Here is a 19209-nt window from a genome sequence, read left to right as displayed (position 1 = left end):
ATTGCACTCCTTAAAAGTGGAACCCCTTGGAAACACAGAACCACAAAGGTACGAGAGAACTTGGTGGTCATCTAATCCCCAACAGCACACTTGTCATCCGTACCAAAGCCCCAAGTGCTGTTTCAACATCTACCTGGACACCTTCAGTGATGAGGGGTTCACTGCAGTATTGGGCAGCCCTAAGTATTAGAGAGCTCTTCCTTCTGTTCAATCAAGTGCTACCTTTTGTGACTTCTACTCTCTAGTCCTGGGTCTAGAATTATCTCTGGAATTATTCAAACAGTCAGCATTCTTTTTCATAGGACACCCCTTCCTTGAGTTGTTCAAATGTCTACAACAACAACAACAACAAAAAGGTTGCTACCTTTGTGGCTCCTTTGCTACAAGTGACTTTTTATCTTATTTTCCAGAATCTCTTCAATTAAGCTCTTGCCATGTCAGCAGATATCCCCCCAAAAAACCAAGGATATGAGTACTTTTCACTATTTCCTTCCTTTCCTTCTTTTTTTTTTTAAAGCCAGTCAAATTTAGCAGTGGGGAGTTGTATACCAACTTTAGTGACATTGATGTTAATAAATTCTGATAACCCACTACCATTGGACCAGCCTCTCACTTTCCTTCTTATAGGTGTTCCTTCCAGGAAAAAAAAAATAAAGTATCACTTTTCCATGTGATGTATTTTTCTGTGATAGAGAAGGAGAGACTTACTTTTTAACCAGGCTTCAGAGATTTTGACCTTATTCTCACCTTTAGAGTCTTTGTCTTTTTTTAAATCTATTTTTTAGATGAAATTCACATAACATAAAATATTAACCATTTTTAAATGAACAACAACAGTTCGCCTGCACAGTGTTGTGCAGCCATCACATCTACCTAATTCCAAAACGTTCTCATCATCCCCAGAAGAATCAATCTATTCTTAACGTAATCTATTCTTAATTTTCACAGTAGCAGTCTTCCTCTGGTCCTCTGACTTTCAAATCATTTCAAAGTCTTTTACAAATATAGGTATGGATTTATTCAATGTTTTCCAGTGCTAGAGATCTGGGAGACATTTCTGAATAGCTCTTGCTGAGTGGTCTAATTATTTAAACATTTAATTTTTTAAACAAAGCAAGATAGTTCTAGCCTGGGTAAAATTCTATGATTATATTTCAGGCTTCTCACAATTTGTAATTAACTAAAACAATGAATGTCTGTGTCCCCAGCTTGTGAATGTGACCCTGATGGGACCATATCTGGTGGCATTTGTGTGAGCCACTCTGATCCTGCCTTAGGGTTTGTGGCCGGCCAGTGCCTGTGTAAGGAGAACGTGAAAGGAGCCAAATGTGACCAGTGTAAGGCCAACCACTACGGACTGAGCGTCACTGATCCCCTGGGCTGCCAGCGTAAGTCCATGGTTGGCGGGGGGAGGCCATCAATCCCTATGTGTGTGGTTTTTTTTTTTTAAAATGTATGTGTGTGTATGTATGTATGTTTTGAGATGGAGTCTCGCTCTGTCACCCAGAGTGCAGTGGCACAATCTTGGCTCACTGCAACCTCCACCTCCCAGGTTCAAGCCATTCTCCTGCCTCAGTCTCCCTTAGTAGCTGGGATTACAAGCATCCACCACCACGCCCAGCTAATTTTTGTATTTTTGGTAGAGATGGGGTTTCACCATGTTGGCCAGGCTGGTTTCAAACTCCTGACTTCAAGTGATCCACCCATCTCAGCCCCTATGCGTCTTAAAGCTTAGGGCTGTCTCTGTCTGCCCTAAAAATTGGTGATCGTGGATACCTAAGAGTCCTGCCAACCTCTGGATTTTAAAAAGTAACATAATGGTTCCCATAAATTCTAAGAGGTTAGTAGAGAACTTTTCTCTGTGGTTTGCTGGGTTTATCATAAAGGACCAGCAGAGGGCATTCACATTTTCCCCACTGGAACAAACACAGGGAAATGCCAATAAATGTAACACCAAGTTGCAAAATCGTTTTTGGTTTCCACTAGACCTTTACATAAGAATCCATTAAATTACGTAATGTATTTCTGCAAGATTGATGTCATCTTAGGCAATTTTCAAGTAGTGGTATGTTTTTATTTTTTAAATTATGCTCTACTTTCTCCTCGCACCCCTCCTAATATTGGTCCATATGTTCTCTGATAAAAGAAAAAAATTAAGGGAAGGCAGGGAGGGGAAATAGAAAAAAAAACTAAGCCATTTTCTGAGGCCAAATGGGCAGACCCTCAGCTGTAGGATCACAGAAATTCAGAGATGCTCAGGGCCTCTATAGAGCTACAGATTCCTCAGGAAACCCGGGTAAATAATTTCCATTTGCTCACAGCCTCATGCTCCATATTTTGCCCATATAAGGAACTGTGGATTATTTGCATGTTTAGAGAACACTGGGCTGGATCTTTCTGTGATAAAATGCTCTTCTTGGGTTTGATGGCAAAATTAAATGTCGTGATGATGAATTATATAGTCAAACCAATTTCCCATCAGACCTTTCAGCATTCCACATGTTTCCCTAACTCTCTGACTAAACTGATGTCCTCTAAGAACAGGCTGAACATTATTTTGGTGTGTGTGGGCCTATAACAGCTTTACTTTTTTTTTCTTTTTTTTGAAAGACTCTTGTTCTGTCATCAAGGCTGGAGTATAGTGGCACAGTCATTGCTCACTGCAGTCTTAAACTCCTGGGCTCAAGCAACTTTCCCACCGCAGCCTCCGAGTAGCTAAGACTATAAGCATGTGCCACCACAGCCATCTAATTTATTTTTTCTAAGAGATGGAGTCTCACTATGTTGCCTAGGGTGGTCTTGAACTCCTGATCCCAAGCGATCCTTCCACCCCAACTTCCCAAAGTTCTGGGATTCTAGACATAAGCCACTGTGCCCAGTCCATAACAGCTTTATTGAATATAATTTACATACCATACAATTCATCCTGTAAACAATTCAATAATTTTTAGTGTATTGGAAGTTGTGTAATCATCACCACAATCAGTTTTATAACATCATACCCCAACAAAAGAAATCCCACCTCTGGATATATACCCAAAACAAGTGAAATTGGAGCTTTGAAGGGATATTTGTATTTCCAAGTTCATAGCAACACTAGCCAAAAGGTGGAAGTAATCCAAGTATCCATTGCTGGGTGAGTGGATAAGCAAAATGTGGTATTTACATACAAGGGAATATTATTCTTCCTTAAAAATGAAGAAAATTCTGATACATCCTTCAACATGGATGATCCTTAAGGACATCATGCAAAGTAAAAGAAGGCAGTCACAAAATGACAAAAACTATATAATTCCACTTATATGAGGTACCCAGAGTAATCAAAATCAGACAGAAAGCAGAATGATGGTTGCTGATTGCTAGGGCTTAGAGGGGAGAAGGAATGGGGAGTTATTTTATAAAGGGCATAGAGTTTCAGTTTTGCAGGATGAAAAGTGTTCCGGAGCTTGTTTATGCAACAAGGTTAAGGTACTTAACACAACTGAACTTCTGCTTAAAATGGTTAAGATGGTACCGTTAGTAATGTTTTCAGGTTTTACCCATACTGCAGATTGTATTGGCCTTTATTTCTTATCACTGAATAATATGCGATTATACAGATATACCACTTTTATTTATCCATTCATTAGTCGATGGGCATCTGGGTTATTTCCATGAACATTGGTATTTGCTGCACGTGTACTCCTTGCTCTGGTAGCATGATGTCTTAGCCTTTGCAACATATACAGGACTCAGAAATGCCTAGGGGTAGAGGAGAAGAAGGAGAGGGGAATTAAGAGAAAAAGTCATGATGTACTAAGAGAGAAAAGAGAAAGCGGGATTCCAGATACATCTGCCAAAGAAGGAGCCATCATTACTAACCACGATGCCCAGAAACTCCTGCGTCTGAGTCACCCAGCCCGGTCAGCTTCACTCAGAATTACTGTGCCAGTACTGCAGTATGTACAACTTGCTGCCTACTTGTCTCCTCCTAATTGCCATCTAGTAAGACTACATAGGGCTCTGGAAGTGTCTGACACAGGATTTCCTCTGTGAGGTTATATGCAGTGCAGTCATCATGCAGCCAGGCACACAGTAAACCTGGCAGAGCAGGCTTCTGTGTTCTTGCGGTTATGCTTTTTGCTTTGTGTGAGCTATTAAGGACACTCACAGGAGTGGAGGAATTAAGAATGAGAATAATGGCGTATGCTGTGCTTTCAGCCTGCAACTGTAACCCCCTTGGGAGTCTGCCACTCTTGACCTGTGATGTGGATACAGGCCAATGCTCATGCCTGTCATATGTCACCGGAGCACACTGCGAAGAATGCATCGTATGTATTTGCCTGTAGTTTCCCTTTTATATAGTGATGCAGATTTCTATTGCCATTGCCTAGCTGAGATCTTGCTAATCTCTTTCCTTGTCCTATTGTATTTTAATACTCCAGTGATATGGGTATTTCTTCTACAGAAATTGGCAAACACTATCAGCCTCCCCTCACCCTTGCAGAGAGCTGCCTGTTAAACATTTGCCAGCACACCCCTGGATTGGACTAAACCAACCCAGGCACAGATGTTACTAGGTTTATCCACTGTTATCCTGAAAATGCCAAGCAGCAGAATAGAAGAACATTAATCTGCCCATGTTTTGGGCCACCAGATCATGGGGCCTTGCTTCTGTCTCTTGCACACAATCCCCTTATCCCTACCATTCCCTGCCTAAAAATATTTTGGATAAGTTCTTATATAAAAAAAAAACAACAAACTTAGGTTTAATGTATTTTAGATTCCTGTGGGAAATAAACTCTTGGATTTTTCACAGGCTCTACTAAACATACAAATATGTATGATCTAAAATTAGTAAAAATAAAACATATTCACTCCATAAGAAATGCATCATGCAATGGGGGAGTTTTTTCTTTTCTTTGTTCTCCAATCTTGGCAGCTCACCATGACATTTCAGAAAGAAAAAAACAAAAACTTAACCTAATAAAAGAACAGTGACCTTGATGTGTCTGAAGAAACGTAGCTGATGAATAAGAAACATATGCCTATGAGGACAAGGTTTTGTGCTCATATTTTAAGTCATTTTATTGAAAACAGGATGGGGCAGAGGGAGTGGGGGAAAGAAACAAGGAACTAGGAAGAGAGGGTTCTGCAAGACAAATCAGAAAATCTGAAAATTGTACATTTAAGAGAAAGGTCAGCTACGCCAGTCTCCATCACCATAAGTTTGTAACCCAAAAAAAGTTGGTTACAGGATCGACAAATCCTGAAAATATGTGATCAACCAAATTATATAATTCCAGACAATGCTTAGGCTCAGGCTGACTTTTTTCACTGGCTGGTTGACTGCTACATGTGCAATACAGACACACTTTTGCTTGCAGGGCAAGCAAGCAAAATAACTGAAGAGGGACCAGCTGTGGGGTAGCTGTCCATCGTGGCTGAGCCCATGCACCCAGCAGCTTCTCCATATCCACATTTGTCCGATGGCGCCCTGGCTCTGCCCTGAGGTGGCCAGCATGGCAGCATTCCCTGTCCTACAGGGAGTTTTCGCAACCACATCCTGTGGGAAGCAGCTCCTGTCACATTATTTTTTTTCCTTAAACTAAAATTTTGGTTTGGGGAAAAATATCAAGTCCTTTGTTGCATTGTGTCCAAAGACATCAATGTTTAATATCTAAAAGACATCTTCTTGAGTAAAATCATGCATGAAATTGTACCAGGATAACAAAAAATATGGTTGCTTCACAAGACCATTTCCAGCAAGAATTTCATACGTACTGAAATCTAAGTTTTATCCAAGCTTGTTCAATTATGATTTGTGGGAGAATTTTTTTGAGCATTTTATACTAAATATTATAACACTTAGAAAATAGTTATTTCTGTCTCACCAGCTGTTTATTTTGAACAAAGGTCAAGATGTTGCAATGATGAAAAAGCCTGGAACAGAGTTGACTCTCTCACATGGATTCACATTATTATGCCAAAACAGCTGATTTATAAACAAATGCCTATACGAACGTGTGATATTCATGTAATATCTCAAAGTTAGCTTGAATGATTTCTCTACCGCAAACATTTCAATATTGTATGGGTAAAATACCCAGGGATTGTTGTGGTAAGGGACCCTAAGAGTTTTATTAAAAGCAGTTACATGGCCGGGCATGGTGGCTCATGCCTGTAATCCCAGCACTTTGGTAGGCCAAGGTGGATGGATCACGAGATCAGGAGTTCAAGACCAGCCTGGCTAACATGGTGAAACCTCATCTCTACTAAAAATACAAAAATTAGCCAGGTATGGTGGTGGGTGCCTGTAATCCCAGCTGCTCAGGAGGCTGAGGCAGGATAATTACTTCAACCTGGGAGGCAGAGGTTGCAGTGAGCCGAGATCACACCACTGCACTAGAAAGACTCCACCTGTGGGGAGGTGGGGGTGCAAGCGAAGCAGTTACACGTAGGTTGGTAGAAGAACTCTTCTGACAGGACTTAAATAACTCAGCTTGAGCATAAACTGGTGATATTAGAGAAATTGGATGGCTCCCGTTGCTTTTCTACTTGACATAATACATAATACAACCTTCCTCTCCCCTTACTTCATTTTTTTTTTATTTTTTATTTATTTATTTATTTTTTTTTTTGAGATGATGTCTCACTCTGTCACCCAGGCTGGAGTGCAGTGGCACGATCTCAGCTCACTGCAGCTTCTGCCTCCCAGGTTCAAGCTATTCTCCTGCCTCAACCTCCCAAGTAGAGGCTGGTCTCAAACTCCTGGCCTCAAGTGATCCACTCGCCTCAGCCTCCCAAAGTGCTGGGATTACAGGTGTGAGCCACCACGCCCAGCCCTGTCCCCTACTTCAAATCGTGCAGACGGGAGATGTGTCGGTGGAGATCATTAGCCAAGTGCATAGGCCAGAAAGGCTCTTGTGGGATGGTGCAGGCTGTTTGGCTATTTGATGTGTGGAAATTGCATTGTAGTGATTTCAATGTTGTACTTCAGAATGATATCTTCATAGCTGGAATCAGCTGAGCCTTTTTTCTCTGTAGGTTGGATACTGGGGCCTGGGAAATCATCTCCATGGGTGCTCTCCCTGTGACTGTGATATTGGAGGTGCTTATTCTAATGCGTAAGTCAGTCAAATGAGTAAGTTGTATAGCAATATTCCTTATTTAAACATAAAAGCATATTTTATTCTGATATGCTCATAGTCATAGGTGAAAAATTTTATTCCATGACAAGCAATGATCTTGAGACATTAACTACGACCCACTGATTTCTTTCGCTTCAAATATTTCCAAGGGTGAGGTAAACAATCCTTCTGCAGGGTATCCGACAAACTAGTGGGATAGGTGCCTGAATATGTGTGACCTGCTTAAAGCACCAGCTTTTTGCCATCCTGTAAAGAGAGGTCCTAATGCCACTCTTTTTGGTCCTAATGCCAGATTTTAGGGCAGAACCAGGAAAGAAAAAAGTGTCCACCTGGGCTCCATGATTCTACATTCACCACTCAAGACCAGTTGTGTTAAACCAATGGCCTTTCTACATCTGGCCACAGGACTATTGATTGACTGATTCTAAGCATTGGTCCAAACTTAGGGAACACGAGCCCAGCACCCCTCCACCTTCATTTTACACTCACCGACTTTATATTTTTTCATGAAGAATTGCTTTTTCCTCAGGTGCTCACCCACAGATGGGCAGTGTGAATGCCGCCCGCACGTCAGCGGCCGCAGCTGCTCTGAACCAGCCCCTGGTTACTTCTTTCCTCCTTTGAATTTCTATCTCTATGAGGCAGAGGAAGCCACACCACTCCAAGGACTGGCACCTTCGGTTCGTATGTCATTTACTGTCCCTGTAGACTGCGTTGAGATGATGTGTCAGTAAACAGCACACACCTGAGATTGTGGTTAAGTTACCTAGAAAAAAAAATTCTTTTGCCAAAAGATGCAGATCAGAGTTTATGTAAGCTGCAACTGCAGATTATATAAACTCTTGAGAGCAGAGTCTCTGTTTAATTCATCTTTGTATCCCAGTTCTACCACAGGGTCTGGCACATAAACATGAATGGATCAAATTATGATGAAAATTATCAAATTTTGCTCTTTTAAGGTACCCACCAGATAAAATGTGTTTATTGAGCTTCTATTTCTCTATCTCCCCATGATATTATAAACCATAAAAGTGTGAGGGGGATGTGTACAGCATTCATCATTGTTGCTCTAGTGCCTCGCACAGTGCCTGACACACTGTAGGATCTTTATCAATATCTTCTAATGAATGAGTGACAGAGGTATACAAGGTTCTCAAGAGTATGACTCTAGGTAGGAATATGACAAAGGAAAGGTAATTCAAAGTGACAGTCTTTGAGGAGAGAGAGCAAGTGAAAGTTGATCCCAAAGACAGAATTTGGATAGATAAAGAAAACAAGGGGAACTAATTCTAGGTTCCAGTAACCAAGGCATTCCTGGAATCTCTTCTTTTTCTGTGAGGACAAAGAGGGAGGGATGAGAATGCTCCTTAGGAGGCTTGGAATTTGCTCTTTTACTGACTAGAGTCAAGGCAAGAGCATGAGACTTTCCTTGTCCCTACTGAGATGTAACAACTGTGGTAGGTGGAATCCAAATGAAACAATCCTACGTCTGGGTTCTTCTTCATGGTCTTGAATATTGCATGTTTATGATGGTGACTGACTGAAAAAAAAAATTGGAAAGAAGTATCAGTATTTCTATTTAGGCCATAACTAGGTCCCACTTTCTAGATAAGAAAATAGAGCAAACATAATTATCTAAAATGAATGAATGCAGCACCTTCAACACGGCACATACTGAACAAATGTTTGTCCATTACCAATAAATAGAATAATATCTGGTATGCCAATACAGCTCTGAGGCAGGGATTGTGAGTAAAACGTCTGAAACAATGCTGATTTCGTTTGTGAAGCGGTGGGATGGTGGGGGGTTTATATTGTGCATGATATGAACCTTTGCTACTCCCTCCATGGCTTAAGAAAAAATGTCCAGGACATGGGATAGGTTTAAAGGGCAAGTAAAAGTTTCTTAAATGGATAGAAAGTAATACCTATGATAAAAGAAAAAGCATTCAAGGTGGAACTGACATTAAGAGTTTAAAGGGCAATAATGTGAATAATTTTCTTTCCCTGCTGAGGGTATGATCTTTAATTGTAGAAAAGATTTAAGTTGGGTACCATTTAATTCTTTGCACATTCGTTAACAAATTTTTATAGTATGCTTGCTATGCTGTCACTGTTTCTGTCTTATTAATATTATTATTAATTAATTAATATTATTATTCCATTTTTTAATGCACTGTGCTTTGCACTTTACATACATTATCTCATTTAACTCTCCAAGCAACCTATTATTCCTAATTCCCACATGAGAAAAAAAACATTAGCGAGGTTAAGTAATTCATTCAAAGTTATACACCTAGTAGATGGCGGGGTTTGGGAGAAACTGAATGGAAACCCTGGGGCATCTGGTTTCAGAACTCTTACTCTGGGCCTGGTGTGGTATCTCACATCTGTAACTCCAGCACTTTGGGAGGCCAAGACTGGAGGATCACTTGAGTCCAGAAGTTCGAGACCAGCCTGGACAACGTAGTGAGATCCCATCTCTACAAAAACAATGATAAAAAAGTAGTTGGGTATGGTGGCACATGCCTGTAATCCCAGCTACTCAGGAGGCTGAGGTGGAAGGATAGTTTGGGCCTGGGAGGTTGAGGCTGCAGTGAGCTGTGGTCGCACCATCACACTCCAGCCTGGGCAACAGAGCGAGACCATGTCTCAAAAAACCAAACACAACTCTTGCTCTTAACCCCTTAAAATGTGATACAACATGCACACAAAGCTGAGCTCCAGGCTAAGGACATATAGATAAAGATTAGTTAGGGTCCCTGGCCCCAGGAGTTTTTACATAGACCACTTAGGATGGGGTAGTGACAAATGATAAGGAGAAGCAGTAAGTGTGTTAGGATTTCTGAGCCACGAGTCAGCCCATAAGAGAAGACAGTCTAGACAGGGCAAGTAATAAATAACAGTTCAGAGGAGAACCAAGGCAGGTACAGTCACAGGTACAGCAGGGAGTATAAATAGAGAAGATCTATTGTAAAATAAAATTATAGGCTCCTGCCAAGGAGGCTAAACTTTATTTTTTGGGCAATGAGAACTCATTGAAACCTTCTGTCATGCTGGGCCCCTATTGACTTCAGTAGATACTGCACCATGTTCAAGAGGCCGAAGAAGCCACCCAGAGTCAGAAAATGAGACATATGGTTTATTGAGGGAACTGACACACAGGGGTCCAATGGCAGCAGGCTAGACAGGAGGTCTGCTATAAAAAACATGTAGTTTCTATAGCATTTTCACTTAGCACCCTGCCCCCAGCAACCTCTTCCATGCAACCTTCATTAAATCCAAAACAAAGGGCCTCAAACCCCTGTATGGCCTGTGTTCCACAGGATGGGCCAGAGGTTCAGATATTCCTCAGGGGTAAGGAATGAATCTCCAGGTTGGCTACTCCCAGATTCCTTAGCTGTGAACTCTAAACACACATTCGTTTTAGACCATAGGGTCATTCTCTGGGTATGCTTAAGTGATTGCTGTCAGATGTGTTCACCATACACCTTCTTTGCAAGGGAATGATGTGACGGGGGGTGTCCCCAGTGTTCTTCCAACTTGATCAATAGAAGTGAAGCCCATTTCTGGACAGACTGCACTAGTCCAGACAGGAACAAATAAGGACCTAGGTTAAGAGGTAACAGAGAGAAGAGAAAGGTTGGAGATGGAAATATGCATGAAGGCAAACCCAACCACATCTTATGAAGAATTGTTTCAATATTCTAATTGGAGAACTCAGAAGAATTATAATTCACTTTCTCCATGGCTCATCAAAAAGTTATATATATGTGCTTGTAACTCAGAATGTGATCTGCAGACCAGTAATATTCCATTATCTGGGAGCTCATTAGAAGCTTATACCTACCCTAGGCTACTGAGTCATGTCTGCTTTTTAATACGATCCCCCAGGTGACTCCTGTGCAGTTTGGTAAGCACTGGTTTATTTTCTTACAGAAGTGACTTGTACAGAAAACCTGCTTTAAAGTCACAATAGGCTAATATTGTTTGAGTTTAGCATAGTATAGAATTTAATATAGCATAGAAGAGATTTAACATTAATTCTTTAATACATAGTTTCTGTATAAAATTAGTAAAATAGTTTGTAACATTACGTTACAAGATGAAAACAGTTGGTGAAGAGGAAGAAAAAGAGCAAATAGATACAATCCCAGTGTGGCCCTTCTAAAGGGATCTCATCACAGAGGCCCAGGAGCTTGTCAGAAAGTATAGCTGAGTCTGAATCATGAATGCTGGAATCAGTGGGGCTCCTGACGCTGGCTATGGCTGACCTCAGGGCTTCCAGCTCATGATGAACAATTAGGACACTTGTGAAAATTTTTTATTATTATTTTATTACTTTCCTTTTTTTCCGAGACAGACTCTCGCTGTGTCATCCAGGCTGGAGTGCAGTGGTATGATCTCAGCTCACTGCAACTTCTGCCTCCTGGGTTCAAGCAATTCTCCCTGCCTCAGCCTCCCAAGAAGCTGGGATTATAGGCGCCTGCTACCACACCTGGATAATTTTTGTATTTTTTAGTAGAGATAGGGTTTTGCCATGTTGGCCAAGCTGCTCTTGAAATCCTGACCTCAGGTGATCCACCGATCTCAGCCTTCCAAAGTGCTGGGATTACAGGCGTGAGCCACCGTGCCCAGCCCTCACCTGTGAAATTAAAAGTCTTGCCTGTAAAACCAACAATGAAACATCAAACAGGCAAACACAGATATCAAGGGTGCAGGGAAAATTGGGAAACATGGAACAATTGGAGATTTAACTGGGTTAGCAGCTGAATGACTAAAGAGATGACATGAATGAGAAACCCATAAAAACCAAGTTTTTAAGGAAACTGGAGTTGCACGCATGTGAGTTTCCTCTTTTAGTTTGGCCAGTGGAATTTGACTATTCTGATATAACCTCTCATGAAAACTTACAAGACAAAAATCTACAAACTGGAAGAACGAAGAACAACTGGGCTGAAGAATGTCAAAAGTTATAATAGCTAATCATTTTTAAAATTTCTATTCCATGCCTATTATTGATTTTCTTCAACTTTTTTCTTGAAACCTAACCTTAAAACCTAGTATTTATACTTTTTTTTTTTAACACCACAAAGCCAGTATATAATTAAATATTTTTCCACTTTAGGCTTTCACTAATACAGCATCCTTTAAAAAGAAAATCCAACATGTGGTCTTAGGACTACCAAAATTTTTCCATTTTCACAGAAAACCAAAAAAATTATAAACTGTATCTATATTACTTTTTCTGAAGCAACCAAATAAGAATCATGACTACCTGTTAAAGGCTGGAACAATCTGAACCTCATGGTCCATGGTATAATTAATACTTCTGATGGGCACTTAAACTGTCATTTATTTTTATGATTTTATGCTGGGCATGGTGGCTCATGCCTGTAATCCCAGCACTTTGGGAGGCTGAAGCAGGCAGATCACCTGAGGTCAGGAGTTCGAGACCAGCCTGGCCAACCACGGTGAAACACCATCTCTACTAAAAATACAAAAATTAGTTGGGTGTGGTGGCACATGCCTGTAGTCCCGGCTACTTCGGAGACTGAGACACAAGAATCACTTGAACCTGGGATGCGGAGATTGCAGTGAGCTGAGATCATGCCATTGCACTCCAGCCTGGGCAACAGAGTAAGACTGTCTCAAAAAAAATAAATTTTAAAAAAGCATTTAGCAACAGCTTTGCCTGAATGTGATATGTATTTCCAGCAACAAGGAAGTGATTTCATAATTGACAAAGAAAATATAATACTGAAGAGGGCATTTATTCAAAATCCAGATCCCACATCCGGGAATCTGAAGTTGTCCAAGAAACGTGCACGTCTGCCATGTGCCCCAAGGTGATTCTGATATAGACGGTTCATGACAGCACTTTGAGAAACCCTGCTTTAAGCATCCACTATGTACTCCTCTCTCTCTTGAAATGACCACCTCTGTGTTATTGATTGGGAAAACTCCTCATCCCTTAAAACCCAACTCAGATTTCTTTTTCTCTGATGTTTCCTACCCTGACATCTGGACATAATTGTTTCCATCTCCGAGTTTCCAAAGAGCTATAATTTTTCAAACTGCAGGCCATGCCAGTTAATAAGTAGGCCATGGAATCAGTTTAGTGGGTCAGTTTAGTACAACAGAAGAATACAAAATAGTCATATTTTGTGAAACTTTTTTCAATTTTATATCAATGTATGTGTACATGTATACAGTGTCACTGTCTTAGGTTAGGACAACGGGGATTCAGGTGCATGTGTTTTATTGAGAGAATGCATGTCAGGAAAATCCTATAATGGAGTGAGGGAAGTAGGCTAGGAAATGAGAAAGGGAGAGGCAGGTATGGGGTCGAGGGTAAAGTGTAGCTTTGGGTCTCATCCCCCAGGGAAGCTCTGAAGCATAAATTGCATCACAGAGCTGTCCCCCACTGAGGCACAGGGCTGGCCTGTTGTGTTCCTGCATCAGTCAGTCATTGGTGGTGGACTGCCGAGGTAGATGTGGGTAACCTTCCAGGTGAGGTGGCTTCACAAGCCAAGAGCAAGGTCCAAGAGAGGAGGACAGTCAGGAGCCATAGCAACAACAGTCCTAGAAGCTGGCAGCTGCATGCGCTGGCCCAGGAAAGGGGATCTGGCAGCAGAACAACAGCACCTGCAACACTTAAAACACCTACTCACTGCATGCTCAGACCCACCTGCAGGGCCCAGCGCAAAATACAAATGCAGAGCCCGTGTTCTAAAATCAGAAGAAAAAAAAGGGCCATTAAAAGTACTAAAATATCAAGCTTTATACTTCCTGTCATAGTCTTTCTCTATTTTCAGAGCATTTTTTTTACTTGCTGTTTGATGTCATTCTGTGTAAAGATATATTAAAATGCAAAATGATTAGCATGAATTGTACCATTCATCTTTGTAGAGTGCAGTGCCAATTTTAACTGTAAACATAAGAGCATTTCAACTCACACATGGAATCACTGAAATTACAAAGTTTGTATTCATAGCCGCAGCGTCAATTTGTAGTCATATATACATATGTATTTCATTCTTACCAGAACTGTGAGAACACTGCACAAAACTAAGTCAGCTGTTTTCACTTCACCTCCTGCTGTGTGTTAAACCAATAGTCTACCTTCAGCATACTGATGAGGAAGGAAGGACAGAAAGGAAATGAAACTGTGGGTTGTCCTGTCTTTCTCTTTCGTTCTAGTCATCCTTTTCACTGGAAGTAGTTGGCTAATGCAGGGAAGTCAAATGAATAAGAATATATATGGCGCCTGGCATGGTGGCTCACATTTGTGATCCCAGCACTTTGGGAGGCTAAGATGGGAGGATTACTTGAGTCCAGGAGTTTAAAACCAGACTGGATTTGAGACCCCATCTCTGCAAAAAAAATTAAAAATTAGCTGGGTGTGATGATGTGTGCCGATGGTCCCAACTACTCAGGAGGCTGAGGTGGGAGGATCACTTGAGCCCAGGAGGTCAGGGCTGCAGAGAGTCGCGATTGTGCCACTGCACACCAGCCTGGGTGACAGAATGAGACCCTGTCTCAAAATAATAATAATAATAATAATAGGATTCTTTGGTTGTTTATGTTTCCTCGAATGCCTTTCTTTCTGCTTTGAAAACAAGTCTGGTTCTAACAGAAAGCTTGCCTTCTTGGAGCTGTCGGCAGGCACTCTTGCTAACTCGATCACATTAGTAACGCAGTTATCTTGCACTCACTTTGAGTGAGTCTCACTGAACTCTCAGGCATAGTAGGTCCACCAGAATTCTGTGTTCATCAGCCATGATATGCACTATCCGCAAGTGGGGCAACAAGGAAGCAGACACACATGATGTGCATATCTCTTCTGCTCATGTGCATGCTCCACTGTCCCAAGAGACTTACAGAGCACGTTCAAAGAAATAAAATTATTAACTATATCAAGATGGTGACAGCAAAGCATCAAATCAATCATGGGGGCTTTCCTGGGGGACAGGTGGTCCTAGGCAACCATGAAACTGGCCTTGCCCATTTGCTTCTTACGTTAAGTTCACTCCATGCAAGCACAGCTTCTCCAGGATTCTGATTGGTCATAATTCCCGAGGAAATTTACAGAATGACACTAGTGAGGCAAACTACAACGTCTAGCTGCAGTAGGTCCCAAGGCTATAACTGATACCATCTCCCTCCCTCCTCTCTATACATTGTACATTCCTGTCATCCTCAACTGGCACTTCTGGGTGAGATGACTCACACCCTCATCCCTCAGGGGCTGGAGCCACTGCATGGCATACCTTATCAGACCACATGTATGGGAGCACCAAACGTGTCCCAGTGGATCACCTCAGTGCCGTACACATTCCTGATGTCCCCATTATATAGCCACGGCTCTACTAGTTATGGTAATTCCTTCTCATGACTACTGGTCTGCTGGTATGAAGAGCCCAAGAGACCATGCAGCAGCCATAGCTTTAAGATTAGCAGAAGGAACTCTTTGTCTCCCTCCAAAAATCAAAACCTCTAGATCCACAGAGCCTAAAGTACAGTGACAAGAAGCCCAGATTCCCATGGTTACTGGGAGTGACAGTGGGCATGGCTAATCGTAATTGATTCTCCCAAGCCCATGTATTCTACCTGCTGGGGACACAGCATCCCACAAATGCCTTGATTTAAGGAGTACATAGCATCCCAAAGAACACTGACCCATCTCCTGGTGTTTCATTTCCAAGTCTGTGAAGCTAACACTTCAGCTGCATCTTTAACGGGCCCTATTCCACTGCCATCTCAGGTCAGCACCTTCTGGTAGTATGGTTTGTGTAGGGGCAGTGACTCCCAAAATCACATGAGCACTGCTGAACTTCTTTTGCTGGAAAATGGATCTATTGTGCAGAGGAGATGTTATGTTTTCCCACCTTGGCGAATTACGGCCCTCAGGAAAAGTGCTGGCCAAGGCCATAGAACGGCTGGTTCTCACTGTGGGAAACCATGTAGTATCACCTTGGGCCAAGGCACACACTTCACTAGCCTTGATGTAGTGGATTAATGAGTATTTCATAGGATATATGGATGGTCCAGATCCTTTGGTGGTATATTGTGACAGAGACCAGGATAATTAAAATAGCCTTGGAGTAAGACTGTGAACACACACTCTTGCCCTTTCCAAGTGTTCTCCTCAGCACTCGCAGACTACAGAAGGAGCCCACTTGCCCTTGTTGCAAAATAGAGCCTCGCCATTCCACGCCACCACATTTGCAGACAGTGTATCCTTACATGTATGGAAGAGAAAACATTTTTGCATATCAATATCTGCATAGCATGTTCCAGAGGCTGTATTAATCTGCTCTAGTAAAGGCACTCCATCCAACCCAACAGCTGCACATGGGACTAAAACTTGGCTAAATTTGCGGTAACTTCCATCTGCCAGTGATCCATCCAATGACTGCAGAAACAAATTTGATGCCTTAAATGGGGATATGATGGGAACCACCACTCATTCATCCTTTAAGGCTTGAGAGTGGCACTCTGAGGATGCCCCTGATTTGTAGTAGTGTTTTTATGTACCATCTTGGCTTTGGGCTGGAGTACGGGGCTCATTTTACAGGATTTTACCAGCTTTTTCTATGACAAGAGCTCTTACCCCACAGGTCGAAGAACCAGGGCCAACTGCAAAGCAGGTTCATTCCATTATATATTCAAGAACTGAAGAAAATTATCTATACAGGTGGTTCTGTAAATACAGTGAACGCACTATGAAAGGCACCTGGCCTGCAGTCTATTTATTACCTGATCCACATATTCCCCTATTCTAACAAGGAGACCATGGTGGCATTTTGGATACCTTGTTATCAGCATAAGTTCAGATCCTATATCCACTAATACTGAAAGATATGGGTATATCCCCTTCCCCAATAGACAGTTATGTTTTCATAAGTAATTTACCTAGGCTATTAATTCAGCCTCTTCTCTGAAGTTCTGCAAACTCTTATAATTCAATGCTTGTGAATAATCTTCAGCTCTTCTTGCTCTCTAGTTTAAGGAGATGAGAGTCTCTTTAAACACATCTGCAAGGAGGTTCTCTGATTCTCACACTTTGCTTTACATTGATGATTGATTGTCTGACCCTGTCATTTTCTCTCATCAAAGACATTCAACAGCAGCCACCCATTTTCACAGTTCTTACTGGAACATCAAAGGATACAGATGCCTCCCATATCTTTTAATGCCAGAAATACTGCTCAAGTCAGTGCCTGCCATTCCTTGCCTTTATTCTGTCCCATTTCTCCATAGGTAACAGTTTTAGCAATTATATCAGTACTTCATGTCAGGATCATCAGTACATGTCACCCACCAGGGTCCTCATTGCCAGCAAAACAGTAAATTATCCACCTCCAGAATTCCATCTTAGGATCTACTTTCAGATAAACTGTCTGACATTACCTATCTCAAGTCAGGTGTCCTAGGAGAGCCTAAGATGGGATTCAGCTGCATGCGAAAATCACATGAATTAAGGAAATGTTCTTCAGGACTACTCTTAAGAGAGTGAAGGAGAAAAAAGAAAAGGAAAGAGCAAAGTGAGATATGGTCTCAGGTAAAACAATCCTTGAATTGATCCTCAGAGGAGCTCAGGAGCAGACACCGCAGACTAAGTTGTCCTGGCCCTTGGGACAACCTGGCCAGCCTTGTATCAGTCAGTCATTGACTGTGAGCTCCCAGAGGTTGTGTTGGGGGGTTATGAAAGGGAGGTATGAAAGAGCAGTTCTCCAGAACAAGGGTCAACTGTCAGCTGTCAGCAGCCACACACACAGCAACTGGGGGATGGGTGCACCAAACAGCTAAAGGAGATCTGGGAGATGCACTTACAGTGTCTACTACAATTGCAAGGATACACACACATATAAATAGATATAGATATATGAGACAGAGTCTTGGTGTGTCACCCAGGCTGGAGCACAGTGAGCCTCCCAGGTTCAAGAGATTCTCATGCCTCAGCCTTCTGAGTAGCTGGGACTGCAAGTGTGCACCCCCACATCAGGCTAATTTTTGTAATTTTAGTAGAGATGGAGTTTCACCATGCTGGCCAGGCTGGTTTCTAACTCCTGACCTTGTGATCCACTTGCCTCAGCCTCCAAAAGTGCTGGGATTACAGGTGTGAGCCACCGCACCTGGCCTTACAAGGGGATTTTTTTAAATGTTTGAAAAACATTGCATGTAGATGACTTTACATATACCTCTGTCTATTAAAACCCAATCTGATACTATAGCTTCTTATTTACATTTCTGTCTCAAATGCAAGATTCTAAACCCCTCTGTGGCAGGGGGTCTGTCCTATTTATTTTGTATTCTTAATTCAGGAGCTGGCACGTAATGGTTACTAAACATTTATCAAATGGAGGGTAGTTTGAGGTAGATCACAGAGCAACAAGAACTCCAGGCTAAGTAAGTTGGGCGTTATTCTGTTGGCAGAAAGAGTTTGAAATGCTTGGTTGGCAGCAGGACGTGGTATGTATTGGACCAGAGAGAGGGAAGAGAGCAGCGCCAAGAGACTATTGCAGCAACACAGGCAAAAGTAACAAGAGGAGGAATTTGAGCAGAAGCTGTGAGTGTGGAGAGGCCAATGCAAAAGTAATTAAAGAGGTGTTATCTGCAGGGTCCAGATGGCCTCAGGCTGACATCGAGTATACAGACCGTCGGGGATTCTAATTAATCATGTTTGAGTTTTATACTTATATGCTATTAAGAAGATAGAAAAGGAGCATTTCTCATTTTGCATGGAAGAAATACCTAGAAAATAAATTCTAGGTATTTCTTCCATGCAAAATGAGAAATATCCATGTGGGTTTTCTCATTGTCATGCCCAATTAGGCAAAATCTGTAAAGTGAGCGTGGAAATAGTCTCCATGTTTTGGGCAGAACTCCACAGACATATCCGAGAAAACCCAAACTCATCAATGTGGAATTTGCTCAGTTCATTAGCCCAACGGGTACTTAAAAATTAAAGTGGTTTCCCAGGACACTGCTTTCGAATCAATCATTCTATATAGTAATATATGTTCCAAACCTGCAGTATCAGCACATTATTCTCATCTGGATTCTGGACTGT

At 41.8% G+C, this 19209-nt stretch overlaps 1 protein-coding gene across 4 annotated transcripts in view; it reads left to right on the top strand.

Moving 5' to 3' along the window:
- The window catches only part of LAMB4 (laminin subunit beta 4), a 109821-nt gene that overhangs the window by 31292 nt on the left and 59320 nt on the right, over positions 1-19209 (top strand). For all 4 annotated transcript variants that reach the window (XR_005203143.1, XM_017546836.2, XM_037745114.1 and 1 more), the window contains exons 11-14: positions 1209-1388; positions 4201-4310; positions 7027-7106; positions 7660-7810. Coding sequence is in view for 3 of the 4 variants with exons in the window: in XM_017546836.2 (XP_017402325.1) it covers positions 1209-1388; positions 4201-4310; positions 7027-7106; positions 7660-7810 (521 nt within the window). In the remaining variant the exon portion in view is untranslated. The remainder of the gene's footprint in view (positions 1-1208; positions 1389-4200; positions 4311-7026; positions 7107-7659; positions 7811-19209) is intronic.

The sequence above is a fragment of the Cebus imitator genome, unplaced genomic scaffold (genome assembly GCF_001604975.1).
Source record: "Cebus imitator isolate Cc_AM_T3 unplaced genomic scaffold, Cebus_imitator-1.0 Scaffold192, whole genome shotgun sequence".
Taxonomy (NCBI): Eukaryota; Metazoa; Chordata; class Mammalia; order Primates; family Cebidae; genus Cebus; species Cebus imitator.
This window is presented reverse-complemented; position numbering and strand designations above follow the sequence as displayed.